General features: G+C 35.8%; 1 protein-coding gene across 1 annotated transcript in view; it reads left to right on the plus strand.

Moving 5' to 3' along the window:
* The first annotated feature begins 5,674 nt into the window (after positions 1-5,674).
* The window catches only part of CPS1 (carbamoyl-phosphate synthase 1), a 120,780-nt gene continuing 98,905 nt past the window's right edge, over positions 5,675-27,549 (plus strand). Inside the window, exon 1 of the mRNA XM_045806648.2 lies at positions 5,675-5,943. Coding sequence (XP_045662604.1) covers positions 5,818-5,943 — 126 coding nt within the window. The 5' untranslated portion in view covers positions 5,675-5,817. The remainder of the gene's footprint in view (positions 5,944-27,549) is intronic.

Below are 27,549 nucleotides of genomic sequence, written 5' to 3' on the forward strand. Positions count from 1 at the left end.
GATTAACCGGTTCTCTTTAAGGTACTTGCAAGTAGGGTTTCATTTATGATATCTTTTTTATTATCCTAAGATATAAATCACATGTGCCCTGGATTTTACATGTGAAACCATTTTTACAAAGCCTCTTTTCCAGCTTCATTTTGCACCTTCCTTTGTATCACTTCAATCTTTATGTTTTCAAATGTTAGATTGATAAGCGCATTCATGAAAACTGGTCCCTCACTCTCTATCCCTCTAAATGCCAGGTGGATCTTAATGGATGTGTCTCACTTGATTGGATATCCAAGACATCTGATTTTTAAAAACTCCATCATCTAATAACCTAATATCTGTCTATTGTTGTTATTGGTAAATCCTCTCTTTGCCAAACTTTATTTTATCTACCAGTTTATTCTGGTTTTTGTGATGGGAGAAAGTATATGCCTTTTATGCAGGTACAAATCCACATCACTTCCCCTGAAAGAGTAGCCTTTTTAAATCCATATCCTTACTTGTGATGGTGTTCCTTGCTATATTAGGCTAATAAAAATCAGAATTGAAACATAATAATCATTTCTACCTTTTACATTCTACTTTCTGGCATTCTTACTCAAACATAAAATAGAACTTTCTCTTTTGGGGGCGCCTGGGTGGCACAGCGGTTAAGCGTCTGCCTTTGGCTAAGGGTGTGATCCTGGCGTTATGGGATCGAGCCCCACATCAGGCTCCTCCGCTATGAGCCTACTTCTTCCTCTCCCACTCCCCCTGCTTGTGTTCCCTCTCTTGCTGGCTGTCTCTATCTCTGTCAAATAAATAAATAAAATCTTTAAAAAAAAAAAGAACTTTCTCTTTTGGAGGTGTTACTTCATCTTCTTTTACTCTGAATTTGTTTGCTCTGCAGACATACCTCGCCTCTTGCTTTAAAATTGTTTCTTCAAAATAGCCTGAACTTCTTTATTTCCTTTTATATTCATTGACATAATTTTGTTTCTGCTTAAATAAGTGTAATTGATCAGGCAGGAACTCAGTACACAAGAATCCATTCATTTAGTCAATCATTTCTCCAGAAGCACCTCTTGCATGCTTGTTCTATTAAAGACTTTTTGATAGATGTATCACTTTCTTAGCATTACCTTTGATTCATTACCTAGCAAGACACACTTCAAGAGGGCAATTGGCAGTTTCTGTAGTTTTTAAGAAGAAATTACTAATACCATTATTTTCTTTATGTTCCAACACTTGCAGCCTTTGCTCTCTAGGATGAGCTGGTCTCATTTCTTCCAGTTGGTAGCAGATCTCCCCTTGTTTATGTCAGTGGATCATCCAAATGAAGTAGATACTGAAATTAGTACAAATACTAATATAGGCTGTCAATCAGTGTTACTTGATGTTTCCCTTTAAGAAATATTCTTGATCTTTAACATGAACGAATTTAGTGATGGGAACAAAAAGATGTAAAAAAGAAGAAATAGTACTTACAAAAAGCACATGAAACTTTTTGACCTCACTAGTAATTTAAAATTTAAATGAAAACAAAATACCGTTTTCTGTGCTTAGATAAACAAATGAAAGATAATGCCTAATGTTGGCAGGGTGTATTGAGAGGGACACTCATATATTGCAATTGGTATGTAGATGAGTATATTCTTTCTGGAGAGAACTTGGGCAATAGTGACAAAAAATGGCAATATTGATATGCATTGTAGCAACAATAGAAGCAATGAAAATCCAATATTTTATAGCTCTTTCGATTAAAGTTTTAAAAGAACATGTAATAACATTGAACGTACTCTTGATATAATATTACCTCACAAAAGCATAATGCAAGTTGATCACAGTTTCAAAACTATGACCTTACATAGGAATAAGAAGAAAGTACAATAAAATGTTACCAGACTTTATGTTTGGGGAGTGGACTATTATCTATTTTTTCATATTAAAAAAAATTTAAAAGATTAAGTGAAAATAAATATCACTTAGTACTTGATATAGTACCATTTTTAATACCAGATATCCCAAAGACAAATTTATCAAATTAAATGCTCTTAGGGATTTGGAAGCCTGAATTCTTCCATTCCTCTTAAGAAATGATAAATAATTATACTAGTTAAGGATACTTTTCTCTTTCTCTCTCTCTTCCTTCCCCTCTTTTTTTCTTTATTCATATCCATATATCTATATCTCCACAAGGCATTTTCCAATTTATGGAAGAAATAAAATGCTTTCTCAGCATTAGATAAAAATGTTCAAGAATCAAAATTCAACAAAATAGAGAAACATTTGGTTTTAATGATTTTTAATTTTCTATATGAGACTGTGCAGGGGCAAGTAGCCCAGTGCTATAAACAGCGATAACTATGATAAATGTATCAATAGAAAAGAAGGGCTGAATTTATATAAAATATTTTTCTTTTTGAGTGAGTGACTTATAAGATTAGAGGATTTGTATCCTGGCTCATACAAAATACATTTCAAATGCACAGATTTCCCCAGGCCCCTGTGTGTACACGCATGCATGCCTGTCACCCTGCTTAGTTGCGCGCAGACAGCTTTCATGAGGGAAGGGCCAGGTAAATGCTATCAGAGGGAAAAAAAATCATTCCAACCTGAAAAATACTTTCTTTTGAAATGCTTTGATGAAATGTCTTTCATAAAAGTATAATATTTCCACTAAATTTTTCATCTCTAGCTTTAATGTTTGCTACCAATCAGCTCTTATCATCTCACCCCTTTGATCTATCCTGATGTAAACTCCCTCACTAACAATCTTTTCTTTTTTTCTTCAGTTTGGTTGTAGATTTCTGTCTATCTGGAACACTCAAATCTGAAACTACTTACCATTTTATTTATTGGTCTTTCCAATTCCCAAGGTGATTGTAGAATCATGATGAATGATTGAATCTTCTAAGTCTCTAATTCAGAATACTTAAAAAAGTTTCTAAATCTTCTGTCTTTCTTCTTTCATTTTGATGGAAACATGGACCAGAGCCTACATCCAGGGCCTTTTACTGACCCAAATGAAAGCCCATTACAACTCTCAGGCCTACATTTTTCTTTAGACTCTAGAGTCATGGAATTATATCTAAAGTGGTAGACATCTCTCTGGAAAACCATGTTTAGTTCATCATGCTTTTGGCTGTTATAAATGGTTATGAAGCTATTTACTACTGTCTTTTCCTTGTTCAGACTCTGAAGTCCTCAGTACGCCAACTGTCATATTCAATTGAAGTGGACGGAAAGAAGGGAGAAAATATACTACAACATTTACTGCATGAGTACTTCTTGGGTAATGGGACTATGACTGATTTAAATTTATTTTGCATTTAAAAAATTTTCGTAGTAAGTATAAATATATGTCATTTTCCTAATTAGAGAAAGATAAGCCTCACTATATATCTATATTGATACCAATATTGATAGTGATATATATATATATATATATATATATATACACAGAGAGAGAGAGAGAGAGAGAGAGAAAGAGAGGCAGAGAGAGAGACACACACACACAAGGGGTGAGACCAAGGCCTAATATAGAATTAGACTAAGCCAGTAAGTAGTAAGTACTGTTTTTAAAGTTCTTTGTACTGTGAGTTGGGAATTTTTCTTCTATGAGTTTCAATGTCCTCCAATTCATTTTTTTCCAATTAATTCTTTCTTTCACACAAATTCCATCTCTGTTCGAAAACTTCCATGACTACCATGAACAGTATTTATGAATTAAGGCCAACCATTTTAAGGCATACAAAGTCTTCCATGTTTTGGTTTCTGTTCACTTCCCCACCCTATACCTGCAGCTAGGCTTTATCAGACTGTTTCAGGTTTTTTTTTTCCCCTCCCATATACCATATGATTTTCATGTGTGTGTGCTGTTGCTTATGCCATCCCTTCTGTTTTTTTCCCCCTTCATCTACTTGCATCCTTCAGGATAACATAGTTCAGAATAGCATAATCCCATACTTAAATTTTACTGGACATGAGCAAGTAGATTTCTTTCTTTCTTTCCTTCTTTCTTTCTTTCTTTCTTTCTTTCTTTCTTTCTTTCTTTCTTTCTTTCTTTCTTTCTTTCTTTCTCCATTGCATTTGGACACATTACCATAACATTATTTATTTTAGTAATATTTATATACACTAAGGTGAGAATATTTTTTCAGTTTTCTGTCACCAGGGACCATGAAGTACTTAGGCTTCAGAGAATGTTTATACAAAATGCATTAAGTAAGACAGAAGATTGAATTTAACTTTGTTCCTTTTTAAAAAAACAAACAAAGTCATCCTCACTCCCCCAGTTCCGGCACTCATCCTATGCACGTGAAGTATATAATCTCTGTGCCATTCTATGCCATCTTTTCCATTATGGGAAGCCCTGGGAGAGAGCTTTCATTTCTTGATGCTACAGTGCTTTCTGATCTACACAGACACATGACTGACATGAGCACTTCTTTTTTTTTTTTTTTAAAGATTTTATTTATTTATTTGACAGAGATAGAGACAGCCAGTGAGAGAGGGAACAGAAGCAGGGGGAGTGGGAGAGGAAGAAGCAGGCTCATAGTGGAGGAGCCTGATGTGGGGCTCGATCCCAGAACGCTGGGATCACGCCCTGAGCGGAATGCAGACGCTTAACCGCTGTGCCACCCAGGCGCCCCTGACATGAGCACTTCTAAAAGCCAATGAGACCCTTTGCCTACCTGATTAAACATGGGATTGAAGGGCTACGTGAATCCATTTAGACTTCGTTGAAGCACGAATGCTCAAGAATTTTATAAATGTAACATTTTAAAAACTAAAAAAATCTTGACTTAGGAATAGTATATAAAAATCAATGCTTGCTCTTGTTTCATATGCTTCTTATGAATCTTATAACTCTTAAGAGAGATATATAAACAGGCTGCTTTGCTCCAGTTGTGTTTTACTTAATATTACTGATTGCTTTAAAATTTGGAATACAAAACAATGCGATAGTAAGAATCTAATATACTACTTTATTAACTCAAAAAAGAACAATCTATATTTCTGGAGAAAAGTTCATTCTGATGTAATTTTTACTATATGTGGTTTGCATCGTCTTTTTCTAAGCAGAAAATGGTAATTCTTCAGGTTTCTTTGGGAATCCAAAATCTCTTTTGTGACAAATTAGGCATCACATCTAACACAAGTAAAAGTCTTTGATCTTTGGCATTATTAGAAAGTTACTACTCTTGGGGGAATGAAACATGAGAGACTATGGACTATGAGAAACAAACTGAGGACTTCAGAGGGGAGGGGGGTGGGGGAATGGGATAGACCGGTGATGGGTAGTAAGGAGGGCACGTATTGCATGGTGCACTGGGTGTTATACACAACTAATGAATCATCGAGCCTTACATCGGAAACCAGGGATGTACTGTATGGTGACTAACATAATATAATAAAAAATCATTTAAAAAAAAAAAAAAAGTTACTACTCTTTACGGTGCGATTCCTAAGGTTATCCTCTGTGTCTAGGTCATTCTATTCAGCTGCATAAGCAGTTCCTTTGATGGATGACTGGTTTTCTACCACGCTAGCATTATCTCAGCAGGAGAAGGTAGTGTTTGATGTGTTGCAATTTGTATTACATGTCCATGGAACATCTCCGGACATTACCTCAGGAGGAGGGGTTAAGAGAAGGAGGAGCTGTGGCTGAAGACATTTAATGACAGAATGAATGGAAATTCAAAGATTGCTGTGCAGTCAGCCTTCAACACCGGACTGCACCCCCCATCTTTCTCTCACATTAATTTTAAAAATCTCATAACAAAATTCTCATAAATATTATATAATTTTATATAATTTTAGCCACAAATCAACATCTTCAAAATGACGAGGATTTTGACAGCTTGCAAAGTGGTGAAGACCCTGAAGACTGGGTTTGGTTTTACCAATGCGACTGCGCACCATCAATGGAAATTTTCAAGACCTGGCATCAGGCTCCTTTCTGTCAAGGTACCATTCCCATATTTATTGTTTCTGATAAAATTATCTGGTGTGTAGTTTAGCATGAAACAAAGGTGTTAGGAAGCAAATAGAGATTTGCATGTAGTTTTGAAGTGCTAATTTATTAATATTGGCTTTAATATTGAATATACTGGGTCCAGTAACTTTCATTTTCAACTGTTTTGAGTAAAATTATGGCAATTTTCGGGGCACCTGGGTGGCACAGCGGTTAAACGTCTGCCTTCGGCTCAGGGCGTGATCCCAGCGTTATGGGATCGAGCCCCACATCAGGCTCCTCTGCTATGAGCCTGCTTCTTCCTCTCCCACTCCCCCTGCTTGTGTTCCCTCTCTCACTAGCTATCTCTATCTCTGTCAAATAAATAAATAAAATCTTAAAAAAAAAATTATGGCAATTTTCACCCAACGTCAAGAAGGGTTGCAATTCCTGTGAATACGTAAAATGCAAGTGTCCTGTTTAGGAAACAATTACTTTTAAAGGCTATCAGGGTTCTGTCTGTGCCCAGTCACTGCTGCACACAGTTAGGGTTCAAACATGAAGTTGCTTCCATGTTCATGAGCCACAGCACAGAGGGCAATGTGTTAAGCAATGCTTTACCTGCTCGCTGTAAAATTTTCTCTTTTGAAATGTCATTTTTTTAGGAAAAAGTTTTAAAAGGAAAATATCTACATAATTCTGATATTTGCTAACCATGATGTAGACCTTGTCTTTACTTTTTTCTTTACTTTTGTCTTTACTTTTTCCCTCTTAGTCCTTCCCTTAGGAGTCCACTTTTATTATTTTTATTTTACAGATTAAGACATTGAGGCAATTAGCGGCTGATAATTCTGTCCCTCTGAATGTATCTGTAACTGAAAAGCAGGTCCAGGACAGAATATGAACTGTTGTTCTTTCCCACCCCCACCACTGGATTATGAAATTCCAGTAGGAACTTCTGTTCCTTCCTATAACTTTATGAAGGCATTTATTACCAGAGAAATCTGAAATTACTCCATGGGAACTTTGCCATTGAAAAACCTTTTTAGTGAATATAAAGTTTAAGTAATCACAATAGCTTTAAATAGATTGCTTCTTTAGTAGTAAGAGCTATAAAAAGTGAAGTAGAAAAAAAACACCAAACAACCTCTATATGTTGATGTAAAAATGGTCCTAATAGTTTTGAGTTTTCTGCTAACACTTTGTATGCTCACTGGGTTGACTAAAAATCCTCCAAATGCTTCTACAGCTTCTATTGCTTAGATTGCTCAGGATTCAGTATGATATTTAGCCCCCAGTGACATCTGTAGGGCTAAGCAGTGCCTGTTGACCTTGTGGCCTCCAGTGACAGGGTGGGGAAAGAATAGGAATAAAAGGAAAAGAAGAGAGAGAGGGAGAGAGAGAGAGAGAGAAACAGAGACAGAGAAATAACACAAGATCTCAGGTGAAAGTATCAGAAACTACCATTTTAAATTAAGAAACCTAGAAACAACCATTTTCTTGGATTCAGTTTAATTGTAACAAGAGAGCCAGAAAGGAGATATGTTCTAAACCATCATGGAAGATGCAGCGACTAGATACAAACTGTGAGAGTGAATATTGGTTTTAGTTCAGTGTTAGTAATATCTCAAGGGTACTCATATATCACTGCAGAGAGAATAGATAGTAATGAAAGTAATATCATTTACAGTTAAATGTGTCATCTAAGACTGCAAAGTGTGTCCCTTGGAATATCTTTTTCTTCTTACAAAAATAGGTAGGCAGGGATAGGTGTACCTCCATCAGACACCAGAAACAGAGAAATTTGAGCAACTACTTAAAATGGCATAGATATGACTGAGATTAGGAGCCAGTTCTCCACGATTGTAATAAGTGCTCTATACGACCACAACCACAACCACAATGAAATGATTTAATTATGTGGATAGACTACAGTGAAAGTAGTTCTTCTAGCTCAGGGTGGCATATATATTTTAAAGGTCTGCCAAAGTGCATATCTAAGAATGACAAATTTGTAGGAGGAATAGCCATCATTTCATGATGTAAAAGTCATTACTCACACTCAATCATTACTGGCCAGAGTTTTGGAGGAAAGCCAGGCATGCAAAATAGAAGTTCTTGAACTTCACAATAGTGAATTAAAATTCTGTACAGCAGTCCAAGGGGACTTGTGTTTTATTCACTTATTTTGGAACAGTCCTCTACCTACTTTTCTTCCTGCCTTCGTTTTTATTTTTTTTTAAAGATTTTAATTATTTGAGAGAGAGAGACAGAGAGAATGGCAGAGAGCACAGGTGGGGAGGAGAGGGAGAAGCAGGCTCATTGCTGAGCAGGGAGCCCAATGCGGGGCTCGATCCCAGAACCCTGAGATCATGCCCTGAGCTGAAGGTAGCCACTTAACCGACTGAGCCACACAGGCACCCCCTGCCTTCACTTTTAAAACGTAACTCTCTTATAAAGTTATATGCACATTTCTTCTTTTTAGATGGACATCACCTAAAAATTATTAGGATGTGGTTACATAATGGTCAGTGAAGGGAAGTAAGAGTAGTCACTAAAGGTTAGTGCATTATAGCTAGTTATAGCTAGTAAATAGATTGCAGAAGATACCCTGTGGGCAGATCTATAAACATTGCCCTATAAATTACTTGCCTTTTCAATGGCTTTGGAGGTCATTATTCTTGTCCCATTGGTGACAGGATGGGCTTGACAACAGCAGTGACGCACTTGTACTTTTATGTGTCTCTTCCTTGCGTATTTGTTTGTGGCCAATATTTACAAAGTGTACCTTGCCAATAGACACAGTTGTATTTCTCTTATAGGGAAGAGGAAAGAATTTCAAGGTGCTCTACATTTAAAGGAATTAGATATCAAGGATATACATGATCAACAGCTGTATCATATGGAAGTTTTGATCTTTTTTTATTAGCGTAGAAAATGTTCAGTGCTCAATATTATATTCAGCCAGTTCTAGCTGTGCAGTGGAAAACACACTGGGTGGGGAATAAAAAGATCTGGATTCTAACCCCTCTTATGCATTTTTAATACTCTGAACTTGGTAAAGTCACATGTCCTCTATGAACCTAAATTTTGTCATCTGTAGTGTAGAAATAATTCTTGACTTACTCAAAGGATTGTGTGACTATCACATATAATTAGTGTTTAAAAATCTATAAAATAATGGGGCACCTGGGTGGCTCAGTCAAACATCTGACTTTGGCTTAGGTTATGATCTCAGGGTCCTGGGATTGAGTCCCATCTCCAGCTTGAGTCTGGCTCCCAGCTCTGCAGTGAATCTGCTTGTCCCTTTCCCCCTCCTTCTGCCCCTCCCCTGTTCACGTTCTCTCTCAAATAAATAAATAAAATCTTAAAGAGAATCTATAAAATACCATAAAAGCAAACCCTGGATACTTAAGATTTTATTTATTTATTTTAGGGGAGGGAGAGAGAGCAAGAGAGAGAGCAAGCAGGGGTGGGTATGAGCAAAGGGGGAGGGAGAGGGAGAATCTGAAGCAGACCCCACACTCAGTGCAGAGCCCAACATGGTGGTCCATCTCACAACCATGAAATCACAACCTGGGCAGAAATCAAGAGTTGGACATTTAACCGACTAAGCCACTCAGGCACTCCAAATCCCGGACACTTAAAAAAAAAAAATTCTGTCCTATACATTTTAGGAGAAGGACTTAGTAGACAGATCACAGTTTCTTCATGTTTTTCATGGACTACTTATTTCAATGACAAAATGTCTGATGCAAATTCTCAAATATATATAAGGATTTTTTTCACCTTTGCCTTAATAGTAAACATATCTCTAGGAAGCCATATCTATATGGCTTACAGTAAATTAGACTCAAGAACTATGAAGCCAATGATCTTTACTATTTTGAATTCAATTCCAAAAGTCAGGATGTACATCTTAATATCCTTTTTAAAGCTTCTATCCTGGGAGTATACAGGAAGAATAATAAGTGGAAATAAATGGTTAGTAAGTGGATAGTCTCTGATTTCAAGAAACTTATAAATTTAAAAATTCTGAATTTGTAAGTCTTGGAAAGTCATCAAGACTAAATAGTTTAATTTTTACTTGCAAATGAATTTGGAAATCAAAGGTATTAAATTGAAAAGTTTAAGTTCCTTATGAATAGAAAGGGTTCAATAGGTACTGCTTCTAACATTAATCCACTTGGTTTTCAAAACGGTGACCTGTACTACAATTAAGCCAGGAACCTAACAGTCCAAGTGTCCTTCTCTCTGGTACTTCAGATACAGTTGAGCCCTAGGACTCATTATTCCTTTTGAATGGTTTTCATTTTGTAAGATTTTTATATTCTGTTTCCAACATAAAACTACCTATTTAGCTCAATCTTGAGGAGCTATTGTCATTTGATTAGAAATTGGCAACTACAAAAACTCCTACAATTAGAATCATTTAGTTATATTGTAGTAGCTTTAAAGACATTCACAGGAAATGGAGTTCATTATTATATTGGAACTTCTTTGTATATATTAGAAGTGGGGGTAGGGATAGGGTTATCATACACTTTCAAGAATAACTATTGTATTAGACCTTTACTATGTATAGATATGTTTTTAGGGCTGGATTTCATCCAAGATGATGCAAATGTTGGAAAAAATAGAGTATGTTTCAATCCCAAATGAATGGTTGGGTAATTAGTCTCGATGATTAGCAATTTCGTATATTTTGGGTGAATATTTCTTTAATTAGGAGGTAGCCTCCCTTTTGACCATTTTTGTTTATGTACTCTACTTTTTATATCCCACTGCCCCTTTCTAAAGTACAGACTCATTTGTTGGTCATCAAGAGTGCCTTGTCATTTTGAGCTTCTTGCCATATAACTGTTGAAAAAGCAATAGTCAAACAGGGCCTAGATGAGGGTAGGGCAAGTGAGACACCAATTGAAGGAGGCCATCACTAGCAGGGCCATAATGTGCCTCCTTCCATGTTGCCCGAAAGGCATCTCACTCACTTTATCTGAGTCCCAGCCCTAGGTAGGAAGCTAAGAAATCTGGCGAGGGAAGTGCCAGAGGGAAGTGTAGAAATGGTGTGAGTCTTGGACTCCTGCTTCCTTCTCCAGCTGATGGAGATTTGAGTTTCCACCTGACCATGCTTAGCAGAATTACTGATCGAGTAGAAGTGAATTTAGGTTCTACTATTGTGGAAATAAAGCACATTCCTTTGCCCTCACATCTTCATTAAACCTTTTTCACATTTCTGACTTGTACCAAAGGCTGGGGTATAGTAGGGAGTTTTCAATATCTCTTAAGCAATGGTCATGCCAGAGCCTACTTCAAGGCTTCCGCAGTTTGCTACGCAAGATTGAATGTCCTCTATGGGACTATCATTTTCTAGGGTACTTTTAGTGACTGAGGCCTGGAAGGAAGCTACATGAGCCAGCATCAGATCTGGTTTGGGACTCCTTAGTCCTAATACCTCTAGTTTCCACTTGACTTTCTTCACCTGGTCTAAATGAATTCAACTCTCAAAATATTTTCAAGACTCCTTTATTTTTTTTTCTTTTTTTGTCAACTTAGTAAATGTCATATATCAATCTTTTATATTTCACAGGGAGATAGATCACTGGTTAACATGAAGTTCTAACAGATGAATCAATAGGGTCAATGTACCACCAAGAATTTTACTGAATAAGTTTCATTTATGATGTAGGACTAAATAAAACCATATTAATTTATTACCGTAAAGTAAAAATTAGCTACAATATTGGAGATCTCTCCCAGATTCAGAACAATTTTAGGAGATGGGAGATGCTCATTAAGGTACTTGTTCATACACTTACACTCTGTGAACATATTTTGTAATGGAATTTTTCTAAATAATATATTTTATTTATAATGAGAAACATAACTAGAATAAAAATTACTTATGAATCTGACTCATTTGTTTACAAATGTCCAAAACAGAGAAGTATTCAAGTGAATTAATTTTGTGATCCCCCCCCCCAACAATGGCTTATGTTTAACCAAAGGCAGATAACTTATTATTAATGTAGGACGTTGTAAGGCTGTTAACTTAGGATGTTGTAAGGCTTAATTGATTACTGCTGTTACAGTACTTTTAATTTTTGAAGTGTTAGACATCATAACTGCAGAGAAGTCTCATTAAATATTCTACACTTAGAAAATGTGCCTTAATTCTGCATTTTAAGTATCCATATTTTGATAGTACTACTCCGAGAAAGAAAAAATAAGGTTTAATTTACCAATAAAGAACACTTTAAGATTTTAACTTTTACCGTATTATCTATGCAATAATAACTGAAATAAATTCTGGCTTTAAGCTTCTTCCTTTCTAAAGCTTGGTTCAGATTTATTTTATTTCTTGAGAGGATGAGTACTGATGTAAACTAATAGCTAAGAAACATCAGGTAAGCCAGAAATCAAATATGTTATATGGCTTAAGGCCTTGGTGAAAATGGAAATAAACACATGGGGCTTCTATTTTTTCTAATATACAAATAATTTACGTGGTCAAATGATTTAACAGCAATACAGTCAGATTCCCAGAGTAAATCATTTTCATTTCTACTACTAGCAACTATAATGTTTTATATTCAAATCTTTTATGGAACTTATTTGCCTAATTAGCTTGAGCCTTTACATCCAGAACATTTTACCAGTAAATTCTCATACCCAGGGGAAAAAACAATGCAGTTATTCCCATTTCACGGATGTTTGAGTGCTAGAGTTAACACAAAGACACATGGATGTCTGTTTTTGTACAAATGAAGCATAACCATAGCAAATCTGGTTAGAATTTTAATTAGGCCCAAGCACCACATGGAATTTTTTAATTTGGCATTTCATTTACTGTGCTTATATACTTGAAGCCATCATTGTTGTTTAACCTGGCTTCAGAATGCTCTAAATCATTTTTCCTACTGTAATGTTATTGCTTATCAAGAGCCCATTTATTTACTACACTTTATCCCCACATAAAATAAATTATATATATTTTTCTTTCCTTTTTTCTCCTTTTCTAGTTGCATTTTGAGAACAGATTGTTTAAATCAAAGAATCAGTAAGGATTCTTGCTTTAATTAATAATTCTATAAATAGGATATTTTAGGGCAGTGCTATTTATAGTTGATATATTTCTTCCACTTCAACCAAAATATTGTCATGTATTATAACGAAACATGCTGTTTTTCAATTTTCAATTTGTTTCTTTCTCATACAGTCTCATAAGCTTCATATATGCAGAAATCTAATGTGATAGGTGTTTACCACTAGCAATTCTAGACTGCAAGAGAAGTCTCATTTTGACTTGATTTCACTGTCGCAAACTAATAGATGCAAAGAAAACTGCTTCAAAGTAAAGGACCAAAATCTTCAAAGTTAGCCCAGGATGATGCTGGGATGTGGGATGATTAAGGAATGAGTGGAAGACTTTTTATAACATAATACTGAATGCGAAGGAAAAGCCTAAAGACAGTAATGAACCCTGGGCTCTTTATAAAAACTTTTATAGGTTAAATTATAAATTATGCTTGAATTTTGACTTACTTCCTAAGCCTAAGCCCTCTAAATCAGTTGAACATAGCACCAGGGACACATTTTCAAAGCTTTTTGAAGGAGAATTTAGCTGTGTGACTCCTATTAATAGTTGTTGCATTGTTCTTATCCTGGAAAGTGCTTTGAAGCATCTACCCTTTTAAACCTGATTTCAAACTGAGAGTATTACGGTATAAAATTTCGGTCATTTATTTGTGGTCCCATAAAGCTAATCAGTCATCTTACTAGGAAATGAAAATAGTCCCATAAATGTAGGTTTACAATGAATTTTAATTTTAAGGAAAAAATCAAAAGCCCTAAAGACATAAGTTAGATGTTTAGGGAAAATGTCAGATTTGCTTACAGTGTCACATTTTTGAGATCGTTAAAAAAAAACATTTTATGATATGGTAAAACAACAATATCAACTTCCTTGGCAGACAAACCAACAAATAAATAGAGATTTCGTTGGAATTTCTACTTACATGCAAGCTCCTTCACAAAAATGTATTTTCATCAGAAATTACCTATACTTTTTGAAAGAATCTCTAGGTTTTAAAATATTTTTAGAAAGTACAACACCCAAAGATTGTACAGTTTATTAAAAGTTCCATTTAAAAAGTAATATAAGAATAGGGCTCATGTAGAAATTATGTAATTCAGTTTAATTTAGAGAAAAATACAATTGTAAAATAAAAGATTAAAAATGGAGTAATTACATATATACAGAAAAATTCTATTTTAGCCTATTTAAATATTATGTGTGGGAAAATCTTCCATCTTATGATGTTCCTCCTATCGATTTGCTGACAAAAATAATATTTAGTATTACTAGGACATGGGTATTACTAATTTCAGTCTTTATCAACCTCAAAATCGTATAAACTCACAAGAATGCAAAATTTTGACTACTTATTTTATAATCTAACTGGCTTCCAGATCCACAATATCTGTATGCTCCAGGCTAAAAGAAATCGAACTGTATGAGCTAGTTTTAGTGCATTTTTCTTGCTATGCACATTGGCTACAAACCCTGGCCTTATTTGGCATGGTGGGCATGAGGTGCAGGGGCTTATTTGGATGTTTTGTAAACGTAATTACGTGGATGGGAGAAAAATACAATTGTGAAGAGGTGGAGATAATGTTATTAATTTCAGGCACAACTTAAATATTGGTTTAAGGTCAATCAAGAGACCTTTAGGTATAGGGAAGTGTGTGTGTGTGTGTGTGTGTGTGTGTGTGTGAAGTTTATTTTAGGCAGTTGCACGCTGAACTTGTGCTTAGTGTCCCCTAAAAGTGAACGTCTGCTCCTGGACATTGAGCACCTTGGAGGTACCATTAACTTTGACCTAAGGACCTTGACTGACCTTTAGGCACTATGCCAGATTCACTCAAAGTATGGGTTAATTCTTAAGTTTTAGGGTTACAGGAAGAAAGGAAACCATTCAGGTGTCCTGCAGTGTTCCACATGCATCTGGTAGTTTCTGGGTTAGAACCCCCATAAATACCAGAACTTTATTTCTTGAGACTTTCCAAAGCATTTGAATTCTTATTGATTTGTTTGGCTTAAGGATCTATCATAAGTTAGGTTCTCCAGAAGTAGATAGTGAAATGGTGTTTAGGGAGCTGGATATTTATTAGGGGTTAACTCTGGTGGAGGGAAGTTTGAGGGAACAGAGTTAGGCAGAGAAGAACTAAATTGTGATGCAGGTTTGAGAAAGTGTAGGACAACCTGGCAGAAAGCTCTTGCTCATCAAGAGTTTCCTGTGTTGGGCCTGGGCCTTCATCTCCCTGCCTGACTCAGCAACCAGTGTGGGCATGGGGCTCTCCATGCAGGGCCTGTGGCAAAGCAGCTCTCTGCAGCTGAGGCAGGCCCTGAAGGAACAGATTGCTGGTGACTGTCCACTGACCTCACACTGTGCAGCAGGGCAGCAGGGTCTTCATGAAGGGGGACTGAGAGGTGCATCTCCATGTTCACAGCATGGACAGTCTGTTATAACAGTCTTGAGAGCTTCAGAACTCAAGGGCCTGGAATCAGTGTGAAAAGTTCTCAAAGCCTTCTGGTTCTCCTAAGATTATAGGATACAACTAATGACTTGACATTCCACTTTGACAATATACCGATTTACGGAGAGGTGATTCTTGGTTGACCTGGGCATGTTGCAGTTTATTCATTGCAGTTTTGAAAGAAAGCTCTTATAAATAAATTCAGGCGAGTTTGTAATTGAATTGCTTTTTATCCCCATTTTAAAAAATTGGAAAGAAGAAATAGAAATAGGCTTAGAAAAAGAAAAAGGGTAATACGTAATTCAGTTTAACCTGAACTTTTCTACTTGGCTCCATGCAGAGGGCTGTGATGAGGTAGAGGGCTGTGAATTATAAGTCACACTGAATACGTTCAGAAGCCACTGCTTTTCCATTTACTAGTGGGATGATCTTGACTCCTCCAAAGCTCAGGTAGCTTTACTGTAAAATAGAGATCTTAACATTACTTACCTCATTGCTCTTTGTGAAGATTAGATGAGAAAATCCATTGATAGCTTTAGAAACAGTGCCTGAGACACATCATGTTAATTATTATGAATGAGGCTTAGGAAGGGGATCAGAGTGGAGCCTTCAGTGAGATCAATGACTCCCAAATCCTATTTTTCCAACATAACTTCATAATTCTATTTGAAATAAGATAACTTCCTCAGACCAGTAGACATTTATCATTCAAGTCTACATACACAATTCATTTGTGCAACTGCATATAGACTTTAATAAGCATAGATAATTATATATGCCATCTGGTTTATGCCTTAACAGGGTCTCATTAAAGCAATACCAAAAGGTAGAAACAGGATTGTGACAGGTCAATCTACTTCTGTAAGGCATGCTTAAGACATGTTATGCTTTATTTTTTTCAAACATAACGATTATTCCAGAATTAAAATAGAAACAAAACGAAGTGGGAGGTGCTTTAACATATGGACACAAAGTAAAGAAAAATTGAAGTATACTTGTCATCTTGTCATCAGAATTAGTTAAAATCTTTATTGAGTGTCAAGTGTGTACCAGCACTAAATGTAAACCCCAGCAACAATATCAATAAAAATATGGCAGCCTCAGTTTTTTTCAGAGGGAGATAAAAATAGACTATTTGTTGTAAACTATTTGGGGATTTGGTGTAGAAATGTGATATTATGATACTGTGTTAGTGAATTAAAATAAATGAATTTGCCAATGACATATAGTAAAATCTGGCAAGCATTTTAGATGAAAAGTAAAGGAGGAGGGGCACTTGGGTGGCTCAGTTGGTTAAACTTCCGACTCTTGGTATTAGCTCAAGTCATGATCTTGGAGTGGTGAGATTGAACCCTGTGTCGGGCTCCATGCTCAGTGGACAGTTTATTGGAGGTTCTGCCCCTCTTCTTCTTCCTCTTTCTCTCCCCCCACCCCTCTTGTTCTCTAAAATAAATAAATAAATCTTAAAAAAAAAAGTAAAGGAAGAAAGAAGAATAATTGGAGTATGTATGCTCCATCTAGTTTATTATTCCTTTTCTCCAGTGATGGAGGATTAGGTTTATGTCGATGTTAAGATAATAATTAATATTAGTAATGGAAGCAACCCATTAGGAAGCCCAAAGAATAAAGATTAGAAATTATCTTCTAGATTCTTCTGAAGACATTAGCTGTATGATACCTAGTTGGTATAGAAACCTAGGGGTGCTTATGAGGCAAGGGTTGCCAACCGGTCCCAACTCATTCTTTACTTTCATCTTCCATCTTTTAGCATGAACTATACCTATGTGGGACATCTGTCTTTGCTTTCAAGTAAAAATAAACAAGCAAACAAACCCCAGTAGCCAGTGGGCATCAGAGAATTGTTTTGAAAAAACATAATGTCGGCATGTGAACAACATCCTAATATCACATGATGGCCCATATTTCTGTGCATTCACCAAATATGTAGTGTCTGTCTTACTGTGTGATCAACAGTGGGCTATTTCTGTGAGGATATAAAATTGAATTAGGTATTGGGTTCTCTGTCTCAGAAGCCATGATCTAGCAGGGTAGAAGAGTAACTGAAGCAATTAAAACTAAAGGTAGCATACAAACAGTACACACACATGCAGTGGGAACACAGGAAAATCAGTGGTTAATTCTGACTTGGGGGATCTTTGAAGGCATGTCATGAGCAGGACTAGGAAAGATAACCAGGACATAAAGAGGCAACGAGGAAGACATTTATGCACAAAGTCTAGAGAGAAGGAGAGTCTAAGGAATTCCATATAGAGGATGGGCCAGATGAGGGGACTTGGAATGTTAATTGGGGAATTTGAAGGTTAGTATTTTTTTTAAAGATTTTATTTATTTATTTGGCAGAGAGAGAGAGAGACAGCCAGCGAGAGAGGGAACAGAAGCAGGGGGAGTGGGAGAGGAAGAAGCAGGCTCCCAGCAGAGTAGGGAGCCCAATGCAGGTCTCGATCCCAGAACGCTGGGATCACACCCTGAGCCGAAGACAGACGCTTAACAACTGAGCCACGCAGGTGCCCCTGAAGATTAGTATCATGCAATAAATGTTTAAGATAGCCTTTAACTATGTTGCATGGGATAGGTAGAAGCAGGGAGAGTTTGGAAACAGGGGGAACAATTGGGAGGCTGTAATAAATGATGATCGAGATTTTCTCTTGGGTGGTGACAAAATCCAATATAATGTGTAATTAATTCTAGAAGTAAATAGATGACTATCTATGAGTTATTAATAGTCAATATGAATTATTAGATACTATGTGATGAGGTGGAACTGTTTTATTATACTGTTTTATTGTAGTAAGAGTACTTAACATAGATCCATCCTCCTAACAAATTTTTAACTGTACAGTGCAGTTTTAGGGATAATGTTGTACAGCAGATTACTAGAACTTACTCATCTTAAACATTTGAGACTTTATGTCTGTTGGTTAGTAACTCCCATTTCCCCCTCCCCTGGCCCCTGGTAACCACATTTCTACTTTCTGATTCTATGAGTTTGACTATTTCAGATACCTTATGTAAGTGGAATCATGCAGTATCTGTCCTTCTGTGACTGGCTTACTTCACTTAGCATACTGTCCTCAAAGTCCATCCATGTCGCCATATATGACAGGATTTCTTTCCTTTTTTAACGCTGAGTAATATTTCATTGTATGTATATGCTGCATTTTCTTTATCTACTCATCTGTTGATGGATATTTAGGTTGCTTCCATATCTTGACTATTGTGAATAGTGCTGCAATGAAGATGAAGTTCTAATATCTCTCTGAGATCCTGAATTCAGTTCTTTGGGTAAATATCCAGAAGTAGGATTGCTGAATATGTTAGTCCAGTTTTACTTTTTCTGAAAGATCTCCATACCATTTCCCATAGTGGCTGCATCATTTTGCATCATTTTTAATTGCAGTAGTAATTGTTTAAGTAACTTTATTATCTAGCCTGTAGGACCAATGTGATTTGAAGTTGTTGCTCCCAAGGAATGTTGGGAAAAGATGCCAAAGAGAGAGACACTGAAACTCCAACATCTTACTATTAGACTTAATATCTTTGGATTTGAAAGATTTGTAAAAGCAACCGCTACTAGAAAAATATTGAATTAGAAATCTACATTTTATAAAAGAGTTCAACCAAAAATAAGACAAATGAAATAAGAATTCTCAATGTGGTGAAAAGTAAAAACTTATAGCAAGTATAAAACGAAAAAAAGATGTTTATTATTTTCAGTATTAAAGTTTGTAATTTTCAATATTAAAGGAAATAATGGAAAAGATAATATGGAAGAGAGTGTATGCTTTCCTTTTTTCTGTTTTACTGAATTCATTACTTAATCATTTAGCAGTACTTTGCTGAACAGTTAGTAGATTATCTGATTAAAGTGATTTTAGTAAAGTGTGAATAAAGCTTAATTATGATGTAATAGCTTTATAAAAAGGAATGCTATTCCCACTTACATTTCTAGTTGGTGGGATATGGAAGAGAAAAATACTGTGAAAGCAGGTGTTCTTTATTCCCTTAACTAGTCTCCCAGGAAATAAATCACATGGAATTAAAGATAGCTGTACATTGCCCATCACTTCTTACCTTTGTGAGCAGTGCCTAAGAAGAATAGTTAAAATATGACTGGAGCAAAGCAGGAGTGCATTCCGCAAGCCGATTATGTTCCAGGGAAACAAAAATAGAATTATATAGCATCTTTGCCACCTGATAGCCATTCACTCAAAGATTCATTCATTCAACCAATCAGTATTTGCAAGGTACTTTCTACTGGTACAATATAGGGTGATAATTAATGATATCTTCCTTCAATCTCCATATTTAGATCAATACAGAAATAAGACACAATTTTCAAATAGACAGCAATCTGAATATCAGCTTTATTACTGTTAAAGCTGTTTAGAAAACAGGGCCTAGATCTGTAACCAAATAGGTTTCTTAGAACTCCTATTCCCTGAGTCAAGTGTATTCACTCACACCTACAGCTCTCCCATCTTAATGTACAACTGAGAACAGGTTTCTTTGAAAAGAGAGAAGAGCTGAGCCAGTCTTGCTCAGTTCCATTTCCCAAAGTCACCAATATTCCTCTTACTTCTCCCTTGTGGACTGGGAGTTAAATAACCTTTCCAAAGTCTCTGAAAGTTAACATCATGGGGCAAGGTATGAATTAAGGGTGGTATAAAATGATTTCTCCAATCACCCACTATGTGCCAGGCATTATGTTATGTGCTATTGATTCTGTGTTGGACAGACAAGGCAGGCTGTCTGTCCTTGATGTTGTCTGGTGTTGCCTGTAATCTTATTGGAGAAATTAGTCATAAACGTTGACATAGGGCAGTAAATAATAGGTGCAAATTTTTGTTTAGCCTTAATTTGGGAAGGGACAAGTCTTCTAATGCTTGTTTGGTTAATGCACAAGATGATCAAACTTCAGTTTCTGACAAGTGGTTGAGTTTGGGTAGGTAGAAAGAAGAGAGGGCAGGGATGAGGGTGAGAACTTGTGCATATCTGAGTCATTATGGCTCTTCAAGGCTTGTTTTTCTGACAGTCTCCAAAGGCATCTGTAGAGTTGACCTTTAATACACAACAATTAATCACATTTATAAAATCAAAACCCAAACTGAGCAAACACAAAACAAGCCAAAACCGGTGGAATCCATATTTTACCAGGAAGGGTATCAGGAGGGAAGAGAGAAAGCCAAATGACGAAAGGCGGGAGAGATGGTCAAAATTGCTCTTCTCCAACCCAACCACGTTTATCTTATCTCTCCTTCCCTTCCATAGAGCAGTTTTAATTAATTTTTTTTAAATTTTATGTTTTTTAAAATTAAAATTCAATTAATTAACATATAACATATTACTGGTTTCAGAGGTAGAGGTGATTCATCAGTCTTATATAATACCCAGTGCTCATTACATCATGTGCCCTCCTTAATGTCCATCACCTGGATACCCTATTCCCCAGCCCCCCCCCCCCCAGCAACTCTCACTTTGTTTCCTATGATTAAGAGTCTCTTACAGTTTGTCTCTCTCTCTGATTTTGTCTTGCTTTATTTCTTTTCTCTCTTCCTCCATGATCCTCTGTTTTGTTTCTTAAATTCTACATACAAGTGAGATCATATGATAATCACAGAGCACAGTTTTAAATAGTCCCTAATAGATAGGGCTGTGCATAGATTGGTATGGATGGGGCCAGGGTAGAAGAAGTAATTGAGCATAGTCTATGAATTTTTTTTTTCCCCTAAGGCACCTGCTTTTCTCCAGAAATCAACCCCCTCTATAATTAAAAATAGTTCTTCACCTAGTTAGATGGAAAATTATACTTACTCTTATACTGAATGTCTATATATATTTATAATGCCTATTTTATCTTTCAAAATCCGTGACCTAAGCATTTGCCAAACCCAATGTGATTGACCTTATTGAAATGAGATTCCCAGATAGACACTTCTTGCTGTGCTGCCCCTTGTGCTAAGGTTCCTCTCCTTGTTACCTTTAGTGGACTATGCTTGTTTAGGTTGATAAATGACACTGAGTGGAGAAAAGGGATTGATTTACATTCTATTAACAAAAACACTTTAAATATCTCTTAATTGCTAAGCTGAAGATAGGTACAGATACAACCTAAAGTTTCTTTTTATATTTCAGCATTTTATTGTCAGTTTGGTTGAGTCAATATGAAAAAAGCTAATAACAACAACATTCAGCTAGTCCTTTGACTTTGAGGCACTTAAATCTAAAATTAGATAGTGAATTAAAAGTTAAGTTTTTTTATTAGCTATGATCTTGAGATTTGAAGAATATTCTTATAATTTCATATGCATTTAATTAGTGATGAAGAATTACACTGTAATGAAAATGAGTACTCAATTAAAATTAAGCACTAAGTGGATCCTGTCACACAAGAAATTTAACTTTCATGAAGGTTTTACTAAGAAAATTTATTGAATATTAGTTAAAGACCCAGAGGGGAAAAAGTAAAATGAAGAACTGTAAAGACATGTGAAAAGAATTGAGACTGTTCATCCCAGCTCAACAACAACAACAAAAAAGAAAAACAAAGGAAAAATCCAAAGTAGCCATCTGCAAATAATGCTCATATAAGTATTCACATTTTGGAGAATAGCTGTTCTCCATGTCTAGTGAGAGCAAACCAAAAATCCTTCATTATTCTACCAAGCAGAGATCAGATTAAACTTGCTTTAGAATTTATTGCATACTTATATTGCGCTACAATGATTGACAAAGAGGTAGGCAGCAGCAAGTTAGACTTCAATTTATACATGTTTATTCAACTAATTTTGGTGATCAAGAAGTAAATAGCCTTCAGTGTACAAAATAACTTTTGACCCCTTTGAGTTCACTTCACCTTACACCTTTCACTTGAATCTTCTATGGCAAATTCATATTTTTAATACCTTAGAACAAAATGAGAAATGCAAAATAATTTTTCTTCAAGATTCGTTTGTATAAATTATCTTAAAATTAAACAGAATAGAACATAATTTTCTTCCCATACCCCTATATTTTAGAATATACTGAATAAGGAGAGTTTTCTCATTCTTTGTCTATGTTTGCAAAGTGAAATAGGGAATAAAACAGTTTGTTAAGTAATTCAAGCACTGTCAGCCTCTTTCATGTGAAATGCCTAGTAAATTGATATAAATGATCTTTTGTTTTGAATTATCATGATATTTGTCTTAGCTCCGCACAACACTTATTTGTACACTTACATACAGCATACTCAGTATGCATGTCCTGAGCATGCATGCACTGATCTTTCCCTTCTTCATGCTTGTCTCGCTCAATGCCACTCATATCTCTTTTCCAGCATAATACCTCCACAGTATGAGACTAAATTAAAAATGTTATAGAAAGGCATTCTTAGTTAAGCATAATGGAAAAGCAACTCAAAACAAGTATTTGCTTATTTTTAAATTCATACCTTGAACAAACTAAAAGCTGAATAATAGTGATAAAAATAATAAAGATTTCCAGTATTATGTTATTTCCTTCAGATTGGCACTCAATGAATCTTTATTCATGCAACAAAAATTGAACAATTGTCTACTCTGTGCCAGGCACTGATGTTGGCCCTGGAGGTATGCCAGTGTACAAAGCAGACCTAATACTCTGCCAAATACACATGAAGTTGGCTTTCCAGTGGGATAAAGCAGACAAAAATAAGACACTGGATGATATGTTAGGAAGCAATGACTGCTATAAAGGAAGAGTGGAGAGAGCACTGGGGGACATATTATAATTTTAAGTAGGAGGGTGAAGGTATGTCTCGCCAAGAAGATGGATGACATTTGAGCAGACTTGAAGGCATCTTCTTCTTCTTTTTAAGAGATTTATTTATTTATTTTGGAGAGAGAGAGAGCACAAGCGGAAGGGGCAGAAGGAGAGGGAGAGAGAATCTCCAGCAGACTCTGCACTGAGCACAAAGCCTGACATAAGGCTTGATCTCAGGACCCTGAGATCAAGACTTGAGCCAAAACCAAGAGCCAGACGCTTAACCAACTGAATCACGCAGGCACCCCTTGAAAGGGTCTTTAAATCTTGGACTTTTTTTTTCTTAAGATTTTATTTATTTATTTGACAGAGAGAGAGACAGCCAGCGAGAGAGGGAACACAAGCAGGGGGAGTGGGAGAGGAAGAAGCAGGCTCTCAGAGGAGGAGCCTGATGTGGGGCTCGATCCCAGAACTCCAGGATCACGCCCTGAGCCGAAGGCAGACGCCTAACGACTGAGCCACCCAGGCGCCCCTAAATCTTGGACTTTAAATTCAAAATTTGACATGATTTTCTTTCATAAAATTTTAAGTTTTATTACTTAAAGCATAGATGGAAAAGAAAGGGTGAATTCTTTTATTAAAGAAAAATCTCCCAAAGGAAATGATATTTTACTTACCTTTGTTATCTCCAGGTGCTTCTGTGATATTCTTGTAGAGGTTTCTTCCTTTCACCATTCATGCACATATATGGCCCTTTTGCTAAATGGAGGGCCTGAGGACATTTGTCCATGTATTTCCAGATCCTAGTGTGGGATTTGGCACATGGTAGGAGCTCGGTGAGTTTTTGACCTGAATGTCTAAGCAGTCTTGTTGGCACATATATTTTTAGTAAACACACAGGGACCGTGTCATGATAGAGGTTCTTTACTTAGTAGAATTCATATTTGGTTACTTTTCCTGACTTTGTATGAATGTACAGGCTTCTCTTCCTTAAGGTTTCCTTTGTACTTTCAGCTGAAAGTATTAAAGGGCTCTGGCAGTAGGCACTTAAATTATCCCTTAAAGTTATGATCTAATTCCTAGGCTGTGCACCTCTTTCTACTAGGAGGAGGCTACTAAAATATCTTACAATAGTCACAAGGTGATTTCTTTTGGATTCGTTGGAATGAAATAGCATTTGGGGAACTATTAGCTAGAAGAGGGGATTCCAAATAATAGCTCTTTGTTCAGAGTTCCTCTATCAATTCATAGATAAGTCAATTGGCACTCATCATTTTAAACTCATCAGAGGCCCATGTAGTTAAGTGGAATATAAAGGATACTATAGGCAATAAACAGAAGACTTGCAACAATATAATGTGTAGTGGGAAAGAGGATTGGAAGATCTATAAAAGCTGCCAAAAAGAACAAAAAAAATATAATTAAAGGATCAAAAAGACATATTGAACACAATCTCAGGGACTATTTCAGGCAACAGTAAATGTCTCCTCAAATATATCTTTAAAAGACTGAAAGCAAAGTAGAAATCTAGTCCCATGGAGAGAGAAAGAAAAATGCCAAGTAGAATTTAGGAACAGGCTAACAGAATTGGATTTGCTTATGTTAATTTTTACCTTTCTTTAAAATAATTAGATGGTGTCTAACCCAGAGATCAGATAATTTGAAATTCTTAGATGAGAAAAGAAAAAAAAGTAAAGTAAACAGATGATAATTTTAGACAGGTATGGCTTAGAGTAGGATGGATAAACTGGTATATAGAAAACAGTTGAAATTTGTAGTTTGTACCCCTTTTGCCAACTAAGTACAGTTATTTTAGGTTCTATCAAAGTTACACATTATTTAGGAAAATGTTTTTTTCCCTCCTTCCATTTTGTGAAAACGTGTAGGTTACACATGACTTCCTCAAGAACAGAAAATAATACTTGGAGGAGAAAATACTTTTTTGAGAGTGAATTTTCATTACTTGGACCAAAGAGTTTCACTTAGTGAAACATGTCAGAGATACCTAGGGAATTTTCCCATTAAAAATACCCCTACTGAGAACCATCACCATAGACATTTGATTAGCTTGTGACAATCTTTAGCAATACGGTGTTATCACTCTTACTTCCCAAAATCATCAGCCTCTGTCTTGAACTGTAAATAAACAATAGTTGTCAAGTTAAAATGCAAAATAAGAAAATCATGCTATGAGAAGTGACAGGCAAAGTTGATTTCCTGTATACAGAAGAATTCAGAACTTGTCATCACCCATACTACATTAATTACTTATTGTGGTTTCCTTTGTGCTGAGTAATTCCAAAAGCTTTTTTTAAAATTAAAATTTAATTTAGTTAACATACACTGTATTATTAGTTTCAGGGGTAGAATTTAGTGATTAATCAGTTGCATATAACACCCAGTGCTCATTACATTAAGTGCCCTCCTTAATACCCATCACCCAGTTACCCCATCCCATCCCCACTTCCCATCCAGCAACGCTCAGTTAAGATTCCCTTATTATTCCCTATAGAGTCTCTTATGGTTTGCCTCCCTCTCTGTTTTCATTTTATTTTATTTTTTCTTTCCTTCCCTTGTGTTCATTTGTTTTGTTTCTTAAATTCCAAAAGCTTTTTTGGTTTAGTTGGTGAGAAGATAAACCATAACTATTCAAAGATAAAGTATCAAGCTTGAGATCTCGAAACTAGTTCCATAAAACAAAACGATCTCAAAGATTATTTGATAAGCCAAGTAAAGGACAAAATTCTTTTGGCTAATTCTGCCTGCAGACACACATATATGCACTCCCACACAGAAACACATATAAGGTGTGCAGTCCAGCACTTTGTCCAATCTTTCTCAGAAATATAAATTTGAAATTCATGCATGGTGTTTCGGATTTAAAAAAAAAAGAACTTTCCTGTTGAGAGGAGTATCTTAAATATATCACTTTTAATAGGAAATACTAAATTATTTTGTGTGTAAATATAAATTCATGTGTATGCATACCTACACATAAATGATATTTAGGCACAAGGTATATTGGTTTAAAGATGATCAAACACTACTTTATACATTAAAGAGCAATCATTACAGTGCCAAGAAATTCGTGTACTTTGTACCTAAAAGAGGCACTGTGTTTCCACAGAGAAGACTACTATAGAAAAATAATCAGGTTTTTCCATTTTAACACTTGAAAAGCCGAGTTGCAAAGCTAAAGGAGCATAGTAACAAAAGTCTAGAAATCACTTACTGAGCGTCTGCTGTATACCAAGGTTGGTGTGTGTGAGTGTGTGTGTGTGGTGTGGTGGGAGTGGGGATGGATGGCAGGGTACAGAAGGATTAGGCACTATGAGTCCAGTCCTAAAAATGTGAGAGAAAGAAAGTAGAGAATTCCTATGTTTCTCTTTAATGGCTGCACTTAATCTTTGCAGAAAGAACAGCACACTGATCTCTCTTACTCCAACAATATCAACTCATGGCCGAATTTATTTCATATCCCTACCTATTTGCCCTAACCCCTGAATATTTTAAAAGAAATCTCAGATATCATAGTATTTTATCCTCAAGTATTTCAGTATATATCTTTTCTTAAAATGACTCTTAAATATAAGCACAATGACATCTTAAATCTCAAAATATTATGCCAAAAATTAATAAAATTTCCTCAATTCTTGCAGAGATGTTTTTCTTTATAGTTATTTTTAAAGACCATTTTCACTTATTTCTCCCTGTAGTTTCTTACAGAGTCTATATTTTGCCTCCCAAAGAGTAAACACATTTCTCTCTTCCTTGACTTTTATGGAAATTGAGATTTGACCTAAATTGCTTCAACAATAGAATTTAGAGTATTTTTGAAAAGTGGCTGATGCCTGCTTCTTGGATAAGTTTCTTCATTGTACCTCTTCTTAGGCCAAGAATTTTATAGAAGCTGGTTCAAAGATTAGTATGGTAAAGTAATCAAATTTAGAATGCCTCTAAAGAGAGAACCAGACATGGATATAATTAACTCTGCTAAAAAAAATATAATGTGATCTATTTTTATTTGTTTCATAGGGCTTACTTTTGTATCAGTATTAATAGAGTGATAAAGTTTCGACTTCTTTATGATCTTAAAGCTGGTGTGGAGGGGCAGCCCTTGGGACAACTCCATCAAACACAAGAGCTCCCTGGAACACAATTTGATGGATAATCTTTAAGATTCCTTCTAGCTCTAAACCGCAGAGTGATGATGAGCTGTGTACAATATACAATGTTTTTGCAAACTCATGAACTTCCCTTAAAGCTATACTTGAGCAAAGCTATGGAATATTAAGGGAAAAGATAGACACATAGCATTTCAGCTCAACTGAAGTATTTCT

This window comes from Ursus americanus, chromosome 1 (assembly GCF_024610735.1).
Source record: "Ursus americanus isolate L20-20 chromosome 1, mUrsAme1.1.p, whole genome shotgun sequence".
Lineage (NCBI taxonomy): Eukaryota > Metazoa > Chordata > Mammalia > Carnivora > Ursidae > Ursus > Ursus americanus.